This window comes from Mustela erminea, chromosome X (assembly GCF_009829155.1).
Source record: "Mustela erminea isolate mMusErm1 chromosome X, mMusErm1.Pri, whole genome shotgun sequence".
Taxonomy (NCBI): Eukaryota; Metazoa; Chordata; class Mammalia; order Carnivora; family Mustelidae; genus Mustela; species Mustela erminea.
The window spans coordinates 38,336,348-38,355,105 of record NC_045635.1 but is presented as its reverse complement, the minus strand read 5'-3'; the positions used below and the strand labels follow the sequence as shown (position 1 = coordinate 38,355,105).

General features: G+C 44.6%; 1 protein-coding gene across 1 annotated transcript in view; it reads right to left on the bottom strand.

The window, feature by feature from the left end:
• Positions 1-2,331: 2,331 nt before the first annotated feature.
• The window catches only part of LOC116582421, a 66,318-nt gene continuing 49,891 nt past the window's right edge, over positions 2,332-18,758 (bottom strand). The window contains exons 6-15 of the mRNA XM_032329772.1: positions 18,529-18,670; positions 17,721-17,870; positions 17,263-17,422; positions 16,239-16,335; positions 13,123-13,176; positions 9,033-9,090; positions 7,519-7,616; positions 5,598-5,709; positions 5,331-5,393; positions 2,332-5,131 (exon numbers count right to left, since the gene is read on the bottom strand). Of these exons, the coding sequence (XP_032185663.1) occupies positions 4,985-5,131; positions 5,331-5,393; positions 5,598-5,709; positions 7,519-7,616; positions 9,033-9,090; positions 13,123-13,176; positions 16,239-16,335; positions 17,263-17,422; positions 17,721-17,870; positions 18,529-18,670 (1,081 nt within the window). The 3' untranslated portion in view covers positions 2,332-4,984. The remainder of the gene's footprint in view (positions 5,132-5,330; positions 5,394-5,597; positions 5,710-7,518; positions 7,617-9,032; positions 9,091-13,122; positions 13,177-16,238; positions 16,336-17,262; positions 17,423-17,720; positions 17,871-18,528; positions 18,671-18,758) is intronic.

Sequence of the window (18,758 nt, the reverse complement as noted above, 5' to 3'; positions counted from 1 at the left end):
GGAGCCCTCAGGAATGGGATTAGTGTTCTTACAAAGGAAGCCACAGAGACTCCCTCCTACCATAAAGGGACACAGTGAAAAGGCATCATCTGGGTACCAGAAAGTGGGCTCTTACTGGACACCAAATCTGATGGAGACTTGATCTTTGACTTCCAGCCTCCAGAACTGTGAGAAATAAATTTCTGCTGTAGACAAGCCACCCAGTTTACGGTGTTCTGTTGACAGCGCAAATAGACTAGGACTCCATCTTGTTATTTTGTACTTCCTTTCTCGGCCGGATGCAGTGTTCTCACTCAGTTGCCACACAGTGACACTTAAAAAGGCTTCAGGCAGATCCTAGAAACTTCCCCTTAAATCTCATGTCCCCCCAGAACACTTCCCCTGCAGTCATATATCCTATGTTTTTCTGTCACAGCACGGACCAGATTCACAGTGAACATGTTCCTTGGCTTCTACACTAGACTTTGTGCTCTACAAGGTGGGCTCTGTCTTGTTCACTGCTGAATCCCAGCGCGGTGCCTCCCAACACATAGTAGGTGCCCAGTAATCATGTGTTGAGTGACTGTCTGTTCCTCTGATGTCTCAGCCGGCCCCTTCAGGTTAACAGACATACTTGACACTTTCCCCACCACCTTGGTATAAAGCGGACAGCAGCTTCATAGTTTTAAAAACCCATCCAATGTTGATGTCCTGTTTACTAAAATTATACTGTAGTCAGCGCAGGTGGAACGCTGACGGAAGAGCTGAGTTCTATCTCACTGCCAAGATGTGATTTTTCCAATAAAGTGTGGCACTGTTCTTGTCAATCACAGCATTGACAGGGCTGGAGATAAGCATTGCCCGGGGTGGGCTGAGGGAAGGGTTAGCTCTTGAGAGAGATTTCTGGTCTAAGAGGGAGTCGGGAGGAGTGCTTTTCCCCCTTGTCTTTTTGCTCTTCTAAAACCAGCCTCTCTTCCCTGTTCTGAATAGTTTTACAGAATAGTTGCTGGTCTTGGTGCCATTTCGCAGAAAATCAAAGGCATCCTAAAACAATCTGTCATTTCAGTGAAGTAAAACCGAGCCTTGTCTTACTTATCAGAGACTTCAGAAAAATTTTGACAATTGTGAGCAAAGCCTCAACACGTTTTCATCAGTTAACAATCTTTTAAAGCACTTTGAATATTGATACTTCCGAGAGAGGCAGGTATTGACCAGGTCAGCCACAATCCCCACTGTTCCCTAAGGCGTCATACCTACTGCTGTTCATTTGCAGCTGCGTCACTCCTGAGAACATCCGATTTGGGACTCCTGCTCATAAGTTCACATCCCCCTACCTTGATCTGTTAGCAACCTGTTGAAGGGACTTCTTCATTGGGATAGAGATTGAAGCTTTTCTAGAGTTTCTTCCAATTTTGGTTTTTTCTTCCACCTAACTAGCACAGAAGTACAACCTTCTAAAAGCAGTTCCCTTATCTAACAAGGATAGGCTCATGGAGATAACTCCATTCTATCTGTAAAACCAAAGCTCAAGTTCAAGTTTCATACATGACAAAGGGCAACTGTATTCTCCTGGGGAGTAAGTGGATACTGTGGGTGCCTCTCCCTGGATCCCACAGCTACTGGGAATACAGGCTGATCTCAGTTCACTGAAGTTCCTCACTAGGAATGGTCCTTGGACTTGCCTCACCCAACCCAAGGCAACACCAGTTCTCAGAGGGCAGCTAAGGAAGGGATAGAGGCCCTATCCCTTGTTTCAGAGGGGACCAATTCTGAAGGGCCGTCCTAGCTCCCCCCTTAGGATCTGCTGAGGCCTCAGCTGCAACTGCTTAGTAGGTCAACTCCTGCCCACTCTTGCCTTGCTCACCCCCCTGAGCTGTATTTCCTGAGAGCCATCCCCAATAGCTTCTGCCCCTATTCTCCAATCTTGTTTGTTTCCAGGGAATCCAATCTAAGAAAAGGAATGAACCAAGACAGAGGGTGACTTTGCCTCTGCCATACCAGTAGAGGCCGAAATGTTACCAGAGTGCTGGCAACAAATGTATAAATCCCTTGATGATGACCTGAAACAAATCTTAGATGTCATTGGGTGCAACCCACCCTCTTCCAGATGGGGAAACTGACACAGAGCCACAGTGATTGGCTCAAGGCATCAGAAGCTCCTTGGGTGAGAAAGCTGCCATTAGACTCCACACTGATTGTGACCCAGTCAGGAACACAATATTCTAGCATTTGATCAGCTCCCAGGAAACTCTGATAGAATGTGAAAGTCAAAGGGAACTGTGAGAAATTGGGAGTCAGTACGAGGTAGCCTTGTAAGCCCATCCCTTACTGACTAAAAAGAGGAGCCAGTTCTGCGTCAGGGATGGTAGTGCACTTTATTAACAAACAAAACAGTACCATACGGGCAAAATCATTACTTCAACAGCAAAACACACACATATGCATACTCCCACATGTAGCACTGGGGCACATTTCAGACAGAACACTAGGCACCAAGTTCACAATCAAACTAAACAGTTCACGATCCTTCGGTATTTTCTCTTCAGTGCGGTTCAAGACCTTCTTTAACAGTTGTCACAAAAAGGTTACCTTTTTAAGTTTAATTCTCGACCTTACTGTGGAGTGAGGCCCACGCAGCCTTCAGGACTTTGAAGCAGATGCCAGGCTCTATCAGCTGCTTAAACTGCCTCTAGTTTCTTGGGGTGGAAAGAAAGACCTATAGGATCTTGGTGGTGGACAAATAAAATGGTGGGAGTTCTCAGCTCTGATTTCGCATCTCAGCACACCTGGAATAGCATTCATTTTTAAGCTCGATCTACAGTTTAATCAACAGTTTAATGGGGCTGATCTCATTTAGGTAAATTATTGGTTTTCTAAAAAGTGTGAAAGGAGGGTAAATTACGTACTCAGGAGTCCTTCAGCATTAAATACAGATAATGTTAACAACCTCCTTACTGTTAAAACTGCTGCCAGTTAAGAAGTTGAAGTCAGCATTTCCCAAAAGGTGTGTCAGAACAAAGTTAATCAGTAAGTGAACAGAAACAACTGAAATAGATCAGGGCTGTGATTTCTCTGAGCAGTTTGATATAATAGGCACCAACTCCTTATGGACTGGAGCATATCCAAGATATTACCCAAACTCCTAGTTGGCCAAAACACTTTTCAATTTACAAAGTAAAGAGTGGCAGAAAAATCCTGCTCTTTGCTCTTAGGATAGGCAAAACTGGAAACCTTAAGCCCTCATTATCAGGGTCCAGAGATTTGTGAATTAATAAGGTTAATTATGTAATAAACTTGGGTTGATTTTCCCTGGAAATCTTTAATTCTCATTCAGTAGAAGATAGGAGATTAGGTTAAGAGGTATTAGGAGATAATAAGGGTATGAAAATCCTGAAAATAGGAAGAGTAGTATGAGAGAAGAAGCAGTACATTCACCAGCTATAAAACAATCATGTGACATTCAGTAGAGGTGCATACACAATGGTATCTATCACTCTCTTATAAAAGTATAAAATGATCAAGACACATAAGGATTGACCTGATTAATTAAAAAAGGTAAACTGGAACGAATCTTATTGAATAATGTGTGGAAGTATACCCAGCAACATTTGTATGTAAAATTTTTGGTCCACAATAGAGTAAACTTCAGCTATCTAGAAACTTCTTCTAAAATGAAATGCCTCATTCATCAATGATATGGGGTAAGGTGAATTCTGTATCCACCTGTGAACCCAAGTCCACTGAGCCTTGTCAACTGTCTTTGATCACACTGGTGTTGACTTTTTCCCCTAGATGCTGAAACCTCTGGAGGGGGCTTTAAGAAATCTGAGTTTTTTAAATGGTGAAGGCCAGAATGAGGTGGGCACTGCTCTGGGTGCACATTACTCCTAAAATAGAGAACTCAGTCTTCATATTAAAACCACTCAATTTCATGTCTGTTATAAACTTAATAACTAAAGTCAGTGAGATTATAATATAAAGCCCCAGTTTCCTTTCTCTATTTGATAGTCTCAACAAATAGCAATCAGAATTTATCATGTGTATTTCAGTTCCTGTTTGAAAGAGATCAGCATGTTAATATTTACTCAAAGGTAACTCCGTCATTCAAGTTAAAGGATCTGCTTAATTCTACTGTGGTCTTAGGAAAAAAGAAAAAAAATACACCACTAGGGGCCTTCAGACAGCCAGGGTCTACCTGAAAAAATGAAAGTACTTTTTTTAAGTCGGCAGAGGAGGTTATCGTGCTGTCTAGCCATCTTCCAAGAGGAAGAGAAAATGCCTACTATATTCAGTCTCCTGCAGCGCTCACCAGGAAGCCTTCTGGGGGACAGTCCCACCACTAGTCTGCTCTATTTTCCTGGGGAGCTACCCCACAAGTCACAGCAAGTCGCCTGAAACATCAGACTAGATGTCTAGAGACTTCACAGGAAGAAGTGGCCAGGACGACCCATAAGATGTCCCTCAATGGTCTACACCTCCATTGTTTTCATTTCTCTTTCACTGACTCCTCCAAAGGGGGAGCTGCTCATCCCCAGGCTCAGCCCCACCTCTTGGCTCTGGACCCACGCTTCCCCGTTTCCCAAGAAGTGAAAAGGACGGTCTCAGGCTGGGTCGCCTCCTATTCAACCTCTACAAAGAGAAAGCGAACCGCTTCATTTCTGCAATTATTCGGCATTTCAGTTATAAAAGAGCAAAACAGGACACAGAAATTGTTTCTCATCAGCATTTCAATCACATATCTTTAAATTAGGGAGCTGGTCACAAGGTTTTATTCTACCAGCCAACACAAGTTAGATGACACAAGGCAAAGAATGTGATGGAGCTTTGATCTTACTGAAATTAACGAGGTGATTCTTTGGGTGGTTCTTACGTTGACACCAACTGAGACTAAACTTAAGGGTGAAAACCAGTGCATTTAAAGATGGTCCAATGATACGGCCTTTGCCAACATTTTGCTTTTGATGATGCTGGGAAAATAGTAAGCAGAAAGCGTGAGGCCGAAACCTCAAGATCGTGTCAGCAGCCTGAATTTGTACGCCACAATCCACAGGGCGGTGACTGATGTGGAGAAGCCAATGATCTTCAGTAGGCCTGCCACGGAAGGGAGGTTCCTCTCCCAGAAGGTGTGGGTGATCTCCATAGCTGGAACATCCTGGATGGATGAGCAGACAGCGTTAGCAGAGCAACTCTCGTTCGCCTGGACAAGGGCAGGCAGAACATATCCGCCAGGCCCGCACGCAGACATACACCTGACAGTGGCATCCACAATGACCTTAAGAGCTAGAAGATGAGAGTCAAGAGCTTTATAAAATTCGATCACTGGCCCATGGAGAGGAAGCCACGAAACTCACCTTTGATTCAGGTTCCTGGACTCTTATGTCTTTTTTGGCCACCTTCCCCAAAGCATTCAAGACCTACAAGAAAGTGACCATGGTGTTACAAAGTGAGCTTCTAAAGTCCCCACGGACTTGGCCCCACGTGCCATCAAGGAGCCCCCGCAGGAGTGGAGGGAGTGGCAGAGAAGTGGATGTGCTCATTTATCTGTGTCAAGAGCCAGAAAGGCCCGATGCCAAAACCACCACCGGCCTCAGGCAACAGTGATGTCTCCCCTGCCTTACCTCTCTAGCCGCCCGTTCACCGGCTTCTACTGCCCCTTCCATGTAACCGCTCCAGTGTGTAGCTGTCTCTGTGCCAGCAAAGTAAATCCTGCCAACCGGTTGGCGAATGACCCTTTGAAAGAACAGAGAGGTCACGTACAGTTACTTGGGAAGGCGCAGAAGGTCACTGAGCCCACTGCTGCCCTTATTTACCCTAGATAAGACCGCGCAACTCAGATCATTTCCAAAACTCCTGTGTGGCTAAGCCAAAGGTGAAAGGCCCCTCCCTGTTCCCTAGGCCTATGCCCAGGGATATGAACTTTCAAGCCAGAGAGAATTGGGCTGTCAGATCATTAGTCACTAACGGTGACACTGGCCTTTTCCTAGCCAGCTAGGATCAGAAAACAAGAACACACATGAAATCTATAATCATATTTCTTGGCTGTAGGTTTCCTGTTTGTAGTCCATTCTACTCCCAACACCATTTTTCCAAAGGGGTGCAGTCTTCACAAGAGGGGATCCAGCAGCAGACTCGAGCCAAGCAGGCACTCCCAGGGTATCAGGAGGAAACACAGTGGTGAATGGGAAGACAGGAAGAAGAAATGATTTCCAGCAAAGGACAGACCCAAGGGATTAGAAGTCTGTCTGTCTTAAAATAACCATGTCTGTACAGTTAGCTTTTGTGAATTTATGTGGAGACTGGCTGAGGACAGGGAAATGGGCCTTCCCTTCCAAAGAGGTCTTGGCAAAGAAAACCACAGAAGGACTGGGCTGAATGGGCAAGTGTCCCCTCTTAGCTCATCAGCTTTGAAACCGACCACGTCTGCAGCCATTCTCATCCACTCTCCCGAGTGACACACCCTGTACCCGCAAGGTCTTCTCGCCTTTTTCCAATTCAGAAATCTCTGGTTTCACCTGTCCTTGATTCTAGTTTCCACTTCTGGGCTTCTACTCTGCCTTCCGAACTATTCTAGTTCATCAATCCCGTTATCACTAACAAAAAGACTATTTGATTCAATATATTAAAAACAAAGAAAAATCTTAGTGAACAAGTCCCTCTTTCTCTGTGGACACACGTGAGCTGGAGGTAACGTTCTAGCTCAGCTCCTCTGGGAACCTGATGGAAGGTAGCCTGCCACGGACGTTACCCAGTGACACGCTTATGCCCAAACGCCTCTCCCCATGCCCCTCACTTGGATAATGGCATGGGGGCTGGGAAGGCCATCAGGAATTGCAGACATTCAGCAGGAAGCTCTGTCTTTGGGCTTCCCCGAATCCATGCAGAGATCCCCTCCTCACAGGGTAGCTGTCCACGGAAGGGACAGCTCTGCTGAAGACGAGTGGCTGTAGTGAGATGTCTGCAGCCAACGTCTGTAGGCAGAGATGGGCACCCAGAAGCCTAGGGTAGTCGCGTGATACTCGATGTCTCATCGGGCTCAAGAAAGCCAGTGGGAGGACATGGCAGCTTGCAGAGTGCTCATATGGAGCACTGACAGTGGGAGCACTGACATCTGAAATCCTCACCGGCGCTCTGCTATTGTTCTGTGTGCTGATGGCTAAGCTCCTACGTACCAGCATCTTGATTCTCCTATGGACACCCAGAAATCTACACACTAACTACGGGGCATTTGAAATTGGAATGCTGACTACTATTTCTATAATTTCCCCCAAACTTTGCTTATGAATTTATGTGGTGCATGACGGGCGCCTGGGTGGCTCAGAAGGTTAAGCATCTGCCTTCGGCTCGGGTGATGATCCCGAGGTCCTGGGATCGAGTCCCACATTGGGCTCCCTGCTCGGGAGGGAGTCTCCTTCTCCCTCTGTCTGGCGCTCCCCCTACTTGTGCACACACGCGCGCTCTCTCTCGGTGACAAATAAATCTTTAAAAGAAAAAAAGGTTGGTGCATGTCTTGGAATAATCAGGATGGTGTCTGGGTCATACCTGCCATAATGCGTCATGATCCCGGGGGGGAAGTAGGCAGTGTAGCAGCCCCCGGAGTACTGTTCCTCGCACCAGTTCTTCTCTTCGTAATGCACCGGCTGCATTTAGTAAGGAGAGAATTCCAAAGGAAAGACAAAACTGAAACACTACCGGTCAACCATGAAGGCTCTTGTGTGTTTTATAACAAAAGTTTACGTTAAAATAAAGATGGCCCTGTTTTTCTTTTTAAGGGGAAACAGGACCATACCAAGTAAATGGCCTTCAAGGAGGTATCAAGTGACAAAAGATGTATACTTTGACTTTTTTGACCTCTTGATGAGGGAAGGCATGGAATATTCCAGCATCTGGGAGAGAGGGCGCTGCCATGCAGACTCTGAAATCTTTAGTCTAAGTCTACGGGAAGCCCCAGCAACAATGAGATTCTGGAAAGGCCTGCTCAAATCTCTGGATTCTCTAAACTAACATACTTTACTTCCCCATCTACTACAGCTGAAAAAAAAAAGGTGGAAGGGAGGAGGCATAAGATAAACACAATGCAGGAGTGCCTGGGTGGCTCAGTCAATTGGGGGTCTGACTCTTGATTTCGGCTCAGGTCATGATCTTGGGGTCCTCGGATGGAGCCCCGCATGAGGTGCTATACACAGTGCAGAGTCTGCTTGTCCTTCTCTCCCTTCTCCTCCACCCATCTGCACAAACCCCTCTCTCACTATCTCTAGAATAAATAAACAAAATCTTAAAAAAAAAAAAGTAAGTATAGTGTCTGAGAAAGGCTTTTTTAGGAGCCATTTCTCTGAGCTGGGAAAGTGAATGATGGGAACCCTGGTAAAATGGGGACAATCTGAGATGAATAATGGTTTCTAAGAGACATGAGAGAACCTTCTCTGAGTTCTTCCCTAAGGGAGTCTGTGAGTTTATTGTTTGAACAGTTCAGAGGTAATCCCCTGAAAGAGCCCCCAGCTAGCTAATAGCAGCTTCAGATAGAATTTCATTCCCATCATCCCTTTCGGTGGTGGACTGAAAGCACTGGAATTCCTACGTGAGCTGTGAATGAACTGTACAAATGGAGAAATCCATTAGTGTGGCTTTGACGTGAGAGAGTCTAGATTCTGCCCATCCGGTCGAGCATACGCTAGAGTGCGCTCACCAACAAACAAGGATATATTTGGGATTTTGCTTCAGAGCAGTCAGTTGGTTTTGATGGGAGGGCAGGACCTCTGTTCTGGAACTGATCTCACCCACCCCGGAAATACCTGTGACTCCAGGCCCTGATTGCAATTGGCTGCCAGTTATCCAGGGAACACGAAAACAGCCCAAGGAACTGCTGCATCAGAAACTGCATGCACCTGATGGCAGCTTTCATTGGCCTTTCTGTGACTAAAGTTAATCCTCCAGTAAGCATATCCTTTCATAAGATTCTCTTCGTAAGACTGTCAGGAAACCAGACTCTGCTTTGCTTTACCACGTAGAGCAAACAGAGCAGAACCTTCCAAGGATTAAAGCTGAGGGTTTCTTACTTGTAAAGCTTCTTGGGATCCTAATACTTTGGCATAGAGCTCACAGATCTTCTTCTTCCTGTAAAGAAGAATTTAAAAAATGTTAAGGAAATAATAACCGAGGAGTAGAGAATAAACACAGTGAGTTTACTCATTATCATTGGCTCTCGCCCATGAACCAGATGTATTAAGGAAAATCTAAAATCAATGGTAACTACACAACATGAACAGTTCCATGAATCTCTGCACTCGGGTCAATGCTCTATGCCTCAATACGGTCATCTGATTTGAAGATGCAACAGAATTTTCCTTCTACAGTTTTGCCTCTTTTACTACCCAATATCCTATCTATTCAAGATTCAAATGGGGAAAATAAGATTCGATGAAGTACACTCGGTATAGAGGAAATGATGCTAAGTCACTTTTCTGGAACACATAGAATTCTAGAATAATCCCTTTTAGGAGTCCATAGTCCACATGACAGTATCTTTTAACTATCCTCTACTTATGTTTTACCTGAAGCTCATTTAATCTTTTAAGTATGACATAAAATATGCCACACCATGAGAGGCCTCCAGTCATTCTACTCTAGTCATCAGGCATGTGACAGAATGGTCTACAGTACTTCCAGGGAATGTGCTACACGATGTTACCTCAGTCAGTCTTTGGCTACCCTCATAATTCATTATGTAAATGACTATCACAGCTCATGACATGTGGTAGAGCTTAAAAAATAAAACAGTAACTCACTGATCTAAACGCTCCTTGAAACAGGTATTTTTAAACTCACAACCACTCTTGGGGAAATTAAAAAGTGCTAATTTACTAAAATCACCCCCTTTTCAAAATAAATGGTTCAATTTCAGGATTTGTTTGAACACGTTCACACTGGGCCAGTTATATGCTTTGGTATTTACCTACTTTAATCCTTATATAGTTTCAACACTGAAACTGTTCCGAAGTATTTGTTATGAGCTAATGAGCAACTGGGGGGAAAATGTGCTAAAAAATGTGGTGCAGGGTTTACCTCGAATCTGAAAGGCAAGTTCTGAAAGGTGAGGGGACAAATGGCCAAAAACGAGAAGAGGGGGTAAAGGAGGGGTGCGAAGGTTGTATTTACAAGTAATAAAAGAAACAGAGGTTTTTAGAAATGATTTTAAATTGCTGATTCCATTAGAAAACATTTTTAAAACACGTCCTCCATTTCTCTGAATGATGTGAGACAAAAATCTAACCTTATAAATTTGTCCAAATGCTCACATTTAGGCCATTTATAGAATTCCCACAACTTTCATTTCATGGAGCTGCAGTGTAAAATCAGGAACAGGAAGTGAAATCATAAACTTGGTGGCAATTAGCTAATTACCACTGTGTTCCCATGGAAGGTTTTCAGAGACAAAAGGCTACTGGTGGGGTAATGTCCTAGAACATTTAGGTAGCTCTGTAAGTTTCAGTACAAACAAGAAAAGTTGGGTTTCCTTAAAGGAGCAGTTCCTACTGCAGATGAATAACCATAAAGGAAAGGCAGAACTGGAAGAAGTTTCCAGACTACTGTCTGCCTCTGTCTCTCTCTGTCCAATCCAAGCCCCTTATGTCAAAAATAAGGAGGCTGAGGCTCAATAAAAATGTACTGAATCAAAATCCATCCTCAGGGGCGCCTGGGTGGCTCGGTGGGTTACACCGCTGCCTTCAGCTCAGGTCATGATCTCAGGGTCCTGGGATCGAGTCCCACATCGGGCTCTCTGCTCAGCAGGGAGCCTGCTTCCCTTCCTTTCTCTCTACCTGCCTCTCTGCCTACTTGTGATCTCTCTCTGTCAGATAAATAAATAAAATCTTAAAAAAAAATCCATCCTCGGGATAGTAGCCTCTTTTCTACTCTATGATGAGAGGACAGATTCTTACCTACTTCAAGTGGGTGTTACAAGGGAATTCCAATATTTGAGAGTCCATCAGAAAACAAATATATGGATAATCATTATTCTAAAGGTTTAATGATGCTTAGAGCTTATTTTCGGGCATGAGATAAAATCCTTATTAAAACAGAATGAAATCTAAAATCCAGTCAACTTACCTTGCAGTTAATTTTTCATGCATGGACAATAAGCCACTTACAATAGAAATGGAAGTCATTATTTACTGTACTTTATAGTTATCAGGTAAGTCAAGGATGAGTTCATACAAATCCATTAGGAAGTCATCTTCCCCATCCCTTCGTCCCATTAAAACGTAAAAATATTTGGAAAAGTTAGGTAAATCAAAAATGTTAGTGATGAAGTGATCAAAAATGTTAGTTGGGCTCTAAAAATAATAAAACATATTTTAAATGATGGTCAAAAGAGGTCACTGTGGAAATCTCTTGTACTTGTGTTTACTCACTGGTTTCTAAATCTGGCTGCTCATCATAATCATTTAAAAAGCTTGTTGGGGCGCCTGGGTGGCTCAGAGGGTTAAAGTCTCTGCCTTCGGCTCAGGTCATGATCCCAGGGTCCTGGGATCGAGCCCCGCATCAGGCTCTCTGCTTAGCGGGGAGCCTGCTTCCCCCTCTCTCTGCCTGCTTCTCTGCCTACTTGTGATCTCTCTCTCTGTGTCAAATAAATAACATCTTAAAAAATAAATAAATAAAAATAAAAAGCTTGTTAAAAAATACAAAATACTGGGGCGCCTGGATGGCTCAGCGGGTTAAAGCCTCTGCCTTCGGCTCAGGTCATGATCTCAGAGTCCTGGGATCGGACCCCGCATCAAGCTCTCTGCTCAAGCGGGGAGCCTGCCTCCTCCTCTCTCTCTCTGCCTACTTGTGATCTCTCTCTGTCAAATAAATAAATAAAAATCTTTAAAAAGAAATACAAAATACTGAAGCCCCACCCTTAACCTACCAAATCATATTTCCCAAACATTCTCTGGTAGATGTCAACGCAGCCCGTTCTGGGAATCTTGCTCCAGTCAAAGACACATTTGGAGTTCTATGGGTTTTGCCTTATAAAAACTTTTGAAAAGTTCAGCCACCGTGTGGAATCATAACCAAATGTCTACATCCAGGCTGGTATTTATTTTACTATTAATAAAGAGGGAAAGCAGGAAATCCAAAAGAAAATGTCAAGCTTAGTGTGGCATAATGAAAAAAAAAAAAAGTTTGCGTTGGATACTATTCCTGACTTGTCACAAGCTAGCTGTGGACACCTGGACAAACCATTCCCTGCCACTGGCCCCCAAATTCTTCCTCTTTTGAGTGAGTAGATGGACAAACAGTTTCCTCCCCCAAACCAGGTAGCTCAAACAAACAAATTCATGCGCAAATGTTGAAACTTCGGCAGCCTGACCAAAGTCATCAAAGTAACTCTCTGCTGCTTAATTGTTTAATTAAGTGCAGAGAGAAGTGTACATCTGTGTGTGTCCTGGTCCTCTTCAAAAGCTAACAAAGGATTTAGGGCTACCCTCCAGGGCACACTTCCCCGCTCTGGAAACAGCCAAATGACTGTTTCCAGGTTAAGAATTCCTGGTAAGATTTTATCTGAACAAAGGAAAGGATTCCAAGGCAAAACAAAACAAATGCAACAAGGCAGAAAGAGAAAGGCAGAAAGGAAGAACAAATGCCACTGTCCTACAATGATTGTTTTATACTAGGAAGCTATCAGGAGAAGGGAACGTCAGAGCTGTGTCCTAGATAATCAAAAGAGGATACTTCTACGTACACAAGCGGCAACAGGTTGAAACCCACACGCATGGCTTTGCTCTTCGGAAAAAGTACAGGTCAGAGAACCTTGGAAAAGGGATAATGGTCTCGCAAAGCGATCAGGACTCAGCCTCTAAAGCTTTCTGCATTACTAATGTTTCCTATCAGTTTTCTCCATCTACCCTACAGGGAAACCCTACCTCTCAACCACTGTACAAAACACAAGTATATAAACCTAAATTAATTTATGCATACAGGCAAGCCCTGAGTCAAGGGGACTTGTAACACAAAGGTTGCAATGATGACCAAAGGTTGATTTTTTGGGATTTTAAGACTACTTGTGAGTCATGGCGTTTTTCAAGATGCCATTATACTGTTGTTAGTGCGACCGGTACAAGGTGAAGCTAAGCTCTCACATGCGTTTCAGATGTCACTTCTTACCTGATTTCCTTATGGAGCTTGGCGAGTCGGTCAGCTTTTCGGGCAAGTATGAAACTGCAGAGAGAGGTTACATTTGAACAATTAGGTGACAGAAAGAGCTGCCTCCTCTTTTTTGAAATGTTCCTGCCTCCACCCACTCAGCATTGATGAACGCTCCCACGCACTCCCATTATTTCCCTCTATGAGAGCAAATGTCAGGCTACCTTCCACCGGCCTGTGTCCCAAATCCCTCTAGGCTGCGGGCTCCTAAGTAACTGGTCACTTCCTACTCAGTGTTTTACCCCCAGAGTTCAGCATGGCTCTTGGCATATAGTTGGAAATCAAATGTTAGTTGAATTAATGTTGCGTTCAATGATAGCTTGGTAAGTGAACTTTGCCTTCGGCCAAAAATTTGATAAAAGCTGGAAAACCAAACTGAAGTATGTAGTTGTAGTGAATGCCATCATGGGCCCCCCAGAGTCCTCTTCGGGACCAAGCATTCATTACTCCGAGCTCAGGGCTGGACCCTTCCCCAGCCACCGCCTTCTGTAGAAGAGGGCTGCCTGGCTCCAGGTCCTGCCTCTCCCCAGAATGACCGGCTCTGGGGTGCGGTGGGTAACAAAGTCCACTCCTTCACCTCAGGTCATGATACCTATATCAAGGGCGATCCCAGTTCTAGAGTTCCCTGTGGTTTGGAGACCTCCGCTGGGACAACACTTGGAGCCCAGCCTCTTGCTCTGCCCAATCCTGATTCCTTCTCTTCCTCACAGGCAGTGACCAGGGCACACACCCCAATGAACCCCTTGCACCCAAATCTCCATGTCCAACTTGGCTTCCAGGAAACTGGCCTAGCAAATTTATCAACTCAGTAAAACTTGGTTATAATTAATCTGTAAATACTGATTATTACTAATTGGATATATATTTTAAAGAACTGAGTCATGACAAGAAGTCCTTACATACACTATTATTAGAAAGCATTCACAAATCCCAATGAGCTAAAGGACACTGAAATTATTTCTCCATTTAGAGAAAGTTTTACACTTATATTTCTTTGTTCTAGGCCAAAAAGACAAGTAGATCAGGACTGAGAATGCAAGAGCCGAACACAGATATTTCATCCTCTCCCTCACACCCAAATTAAACGGTTCCTCAGTTTGGCAATTCCTTTAGAGCCGTCTGTCACTTGAGATCATTCTGGAGAACAAGGATTACACAATGAATTTGCGTTAACCCAGAGAACAGTATTTCGGAGGAATCTGTGGATAACCTAAGGAATTTGAACTAATCAACTCTATGGGATATAGTCATAATTTTGCTTGATTTAAGACTGTTACATTACGGCTTACTAGTAATGATTCTGGTTAAATTTTAAGTTTATGCAAGAATCTGTCATTTTGAGTCTTACACAGGACTTCAGTGAAAATCACCAATATCGGATGAAACATTAAATGATTTCGATCTTGGGTGCTTCTTACAGCTCCTTCTCTAAAGGGCAGTTCGTGGTGGCCATTCCTGCCAAATCTCAAAACGAGAATGCAACAACAACCCCTTTGACCCACCTCTAACTACAGAAAACTATTCTTTAACTTGCTCTGGGGTTTTATTGAGGAAATGAAACATGCTGCTTTGGGTTGGGGACATTTCGTGACTCTAAAGTACACGGTCCTCTGTAGTTGCCAGTCATCACAATCACAGCCTGGATGATTACCACCCCTGTCCTCAAGGCTTTCCTTGCCCAGAGCAAAGAGCAGGGTGGAAACCAGGCAGTGTGCAGGCAAGAGCAGGGCATAGGCAATGGTCCAGATAGAGGAGATTAGAGTATCACTTTTTAGGAACTACCTAAATAACCCCATTCTCATCTGGAAAACTTGTGCCAAGCCTATCCTGGCTAATAAAGCCGAAGAAAGCCCAGAAAGGCAGAAACCACAACATCTAACTCCCGGGGCAAGAAGACCATCAGTGCCCTTCCAGCCACAGCTGGGTTGGTCTTGATGGTCTCCTGAGACCCCTATGTCCACCTTCTGTTTTCCTCTGGCACGCAGAAGGTGATGGCAAATGGCCCCCACAATCTGTATCCTTTTTGGCCCAGTGGGGTTAGAGATGGAGAGGACTAGCTGGTCCTCAGTTCATTGCGCTGTGAGCACCGCCCTTCCCAGGGAGGCTGGGGCTCGTTCTGATGGTCGCAGCCAGAGACGTGCTTACAGGACGACTCATGGGCAGTCCAGTAGAGCCGCCTGCTAAGTCCCGGGTCATGGGTCGGCCTCTGGTTTTGTAATTTCCCCTCGATGATGCAATGTGCATGAGCTTGACTCTCCCCAGGGGGAAGGGGAAAACCGCCGTTGTCTGGAAGCCACTTGGCTCTTACAGAACCCTGCTGTTCTGCTCTCACGTGGGAGAATAAACAGCTCTTTTCTTTGTGGAGCTTTGAGAAAGGGTCCAAGGCAGAGGCGCTCCTTAGCCACTCCTTTGTGAAAGCACTGCTTGTTGTCTGGACCTTTAGGCCCCCAGCAACAGAGGAGCTGCGGGCAGTGGGGGCTGGGAGGACAAGGGGAGAGCTCTCCTCTTCTGGACACAGAACCAAACCCTGGACCATCTCTAGCAAAGGACAACTGGGTGTGACCGATCACAACAAGGGACATCCACTTGAGGCCTGGCTATACCTCCAACTGCACCTCCTCACTGGTCACCGGTCTCATAACCCTGGGTAACAACGTATTCACACTAGTGGTGTAGTGATGTCTGGAATGGAGAAGAGCCAATGGTCCAGAAACCCTAACTCTGAAAGGCTTTACAGAATAAAATAGTCAATTCTCATTCTAGATGAGTGTGGACATTGTGGCCCTGGGCAGGGTTGTCTACCCTTACCGCCTGTCTAGCTGCTTCCTTCACTCTGTCCTCAAGAGTTGCACGGGGGAAAGAAAGAAAGAGGCACAAGTTGAAATAGCGTCAGTTTTTGTAAAGTTTCCCAGAGTTCTGTGCCACATACCACACATTAACAGTTTAAAGTACGGAAAAAGATATATTCCTATAGGGTTATCTACAATTGCTGGAGCTCAAGTCCATACGCTCTGCCAGCATCCACACCAAGACGCCCACACAATTTAGGAAATGCGAAGCACCCAGCTCTAACATACCCCATGATAGCGGGCAGCGATCCATCTGGTTTGGTGTCGTCCAGGGTTATTGAAATTGGAGCTTCCTCATCCTCAATGATCATACAACCACAGTAATCTTAATAAGGAAAAAAATCAAGAGGAGATTGACATGGACCTCATCGAAGATTTAGGGAAAAAATTATATATATAGATATATAGAGAGGTATATACACACACAGATACACACACACACATACACTGTATAAAACTCTTTTGCTAAGAGGAAGGCAAATCTCAAATAGTCTTTGCCCCAACCCTAGAAGATATTTCCTTATTAAATACATTAACTACACAAAGATGTCTGCAAACAGACACATGGAAAATGACCTATCTTGATGACCTCTACATAAATGTCATGTAGGACCAATGCATGGCTCACACGGTACTGAGGGCCCGGAGCCTTGCAGCACACAAGGAAAGAAGCTTTTGTCAGAGGGAATCACCCCGAGGAGCCCATGGAAGAAGCGGGGGAAGAAATCCTTTGAGGACCAGGTTTACCAACAAGAGCCGCCATATCCACTCAGGCCCTGCCTCAGCTAGTTGCTGCACACATCCTGACAGTAGGTCTCACTATCACCACTTGAGGTAAGGAGACTGATGCTGAGTGGTGAAGTGTCACAGCCAAGGCCACTCAGCTAGTAAGCAAGCGAAGCCCAGGATGGTGGGACTTCAAAGCAGCGCTCTTCCCCCAGTACTCCTTTGCATCACTCTCTCATTTAGAGAGAGGGGCAGGACGTATGCCAGGAACCAGGGTCATGGTGCCCCTGCCACTTGGTGGATCTCTTCTTTCCCTTTCATTGACAGCAAGGGCTCTTGGGGTCCTTCTGTGTTGCACCAGGGGTTGTAAAGTGATGGACAGATTGAGATTTCTGATCCTTTCTGTACCAATTTAAAAATACTTATCTCTGTCATCTTTTTTCTGGCCAGGGTCTACCAGAAGGTCCCTAAAGAGAGTGTGGTCCCTTCACTTAACACAATTTAAACATGAGCAGGTGCAGCCTACCCTTCTTCTTCCAAAAGGCCTCCTTGTAATACATCATGCACTTAATGATGGCTCCCATCGGAAGACGTTGGATTAATTGGTTTCTCTCCGATGGAAGTTCAGGTCTAAAGTGGATCTTGGCAGTCAAAGTTGGCGGGATGGCACTAATTACGTATCCACACTAAAAGACACAGACACAGAATACCACCTCAAACGTGTGAGTCTCAGTCTTTACAGAGGGGAAGAAACACCATATTTTATCATTTAGAATGACACCGAGCAGTAACCACATATAAAATGAGGCCCCTGTGACGCAGCACAACAGAACAAGGCAGGTCAACTAAAAATGGTAATTTAGAAGACAGAGTTGGGGGTCATACTAGCATTAATTACACCACTGCTTGGATGGTATTTAGTTAGAAGCTGCGGAAGACACAAGGCCTATTTAATATATGTTCCTTGGGACTAGGCTGAATTACCTCGTAAGTTTCATGATTCAGCGTCTCGATGATGATGTTGTCACCTGACTGGTCCACATAGGTGACAGGGCACCTCAGCTTCACTCTGTTCCCGAGGCGTTCCATTATCCGTTCACTCACTTGACCCGATCCACCCACAAATTTCCGTTCCTATAGAAGAAGGCAGGCAATGAGGACTATAAACATCAAAATATTGATCACAATAGCTTAGAGCGTAAAATACAAGTCAAAAGAAGTAATGTGGAATTTCTAAGTATAAAGCTAACTCAAAGATGCAACTGTCCTACACTTGCTAAAGCTAAGGGTCAAATGGCTAATATCTCTTAGGGCCACAAGAACAACTTAGGGTGTTCCAAAGATCTTCTGAGGAGAGAAATTATTTACTTGGTGGAGAAAGATACTACACATTGCACTACGGAACGGAGCCTGTCTGGAACATAGATGACTTTAAGTACCAGTTCTAGACGTTTCTGAAAATCAGTTGATCGTAGTAACTCAGCTTCTCCCACAGAGCTAAACTAATTTTATCCACCTCTCCGGCCCCCAAAAGGATGGACCCGAATTCCCAAAACCAAATTAGTTCAAAACGAAACATTCTTAAGCTGTGAATTCATCTCCAGGAACAAGAAAAGGAAAGGAGAACTTTTGGTTTTGGGCACATTCATTGAAATGTTTTCAAAAATTCGTGTCTCAGATTCACTCACGTTTCCAGACACGGGAGCGGCTATTAAGATGGCACACACTGCCCTCACACTGGTGAGGGCAGAACCACAAATGAAGTTACAGGTTGAGAACGGACACTCCATACCTGGCCCCCGTTGGTGACTGAGAATATCCGAGTGGTGCCTCCGCACTGCTTCACGTACCACAAGAACCACAGCGCAGACACCTCATAGGGCTCAGAGGTCACATTGATGTTCACGAAGAGCGATGCAAACTGCCTAGCAGTCCTGGTCGCATGACAAAGGTGACAGTCGGGTGTAAATACATACATGCTTCATGGGACAGGAGCTTTTTTTTTTTTTTTAAAGACTTTAT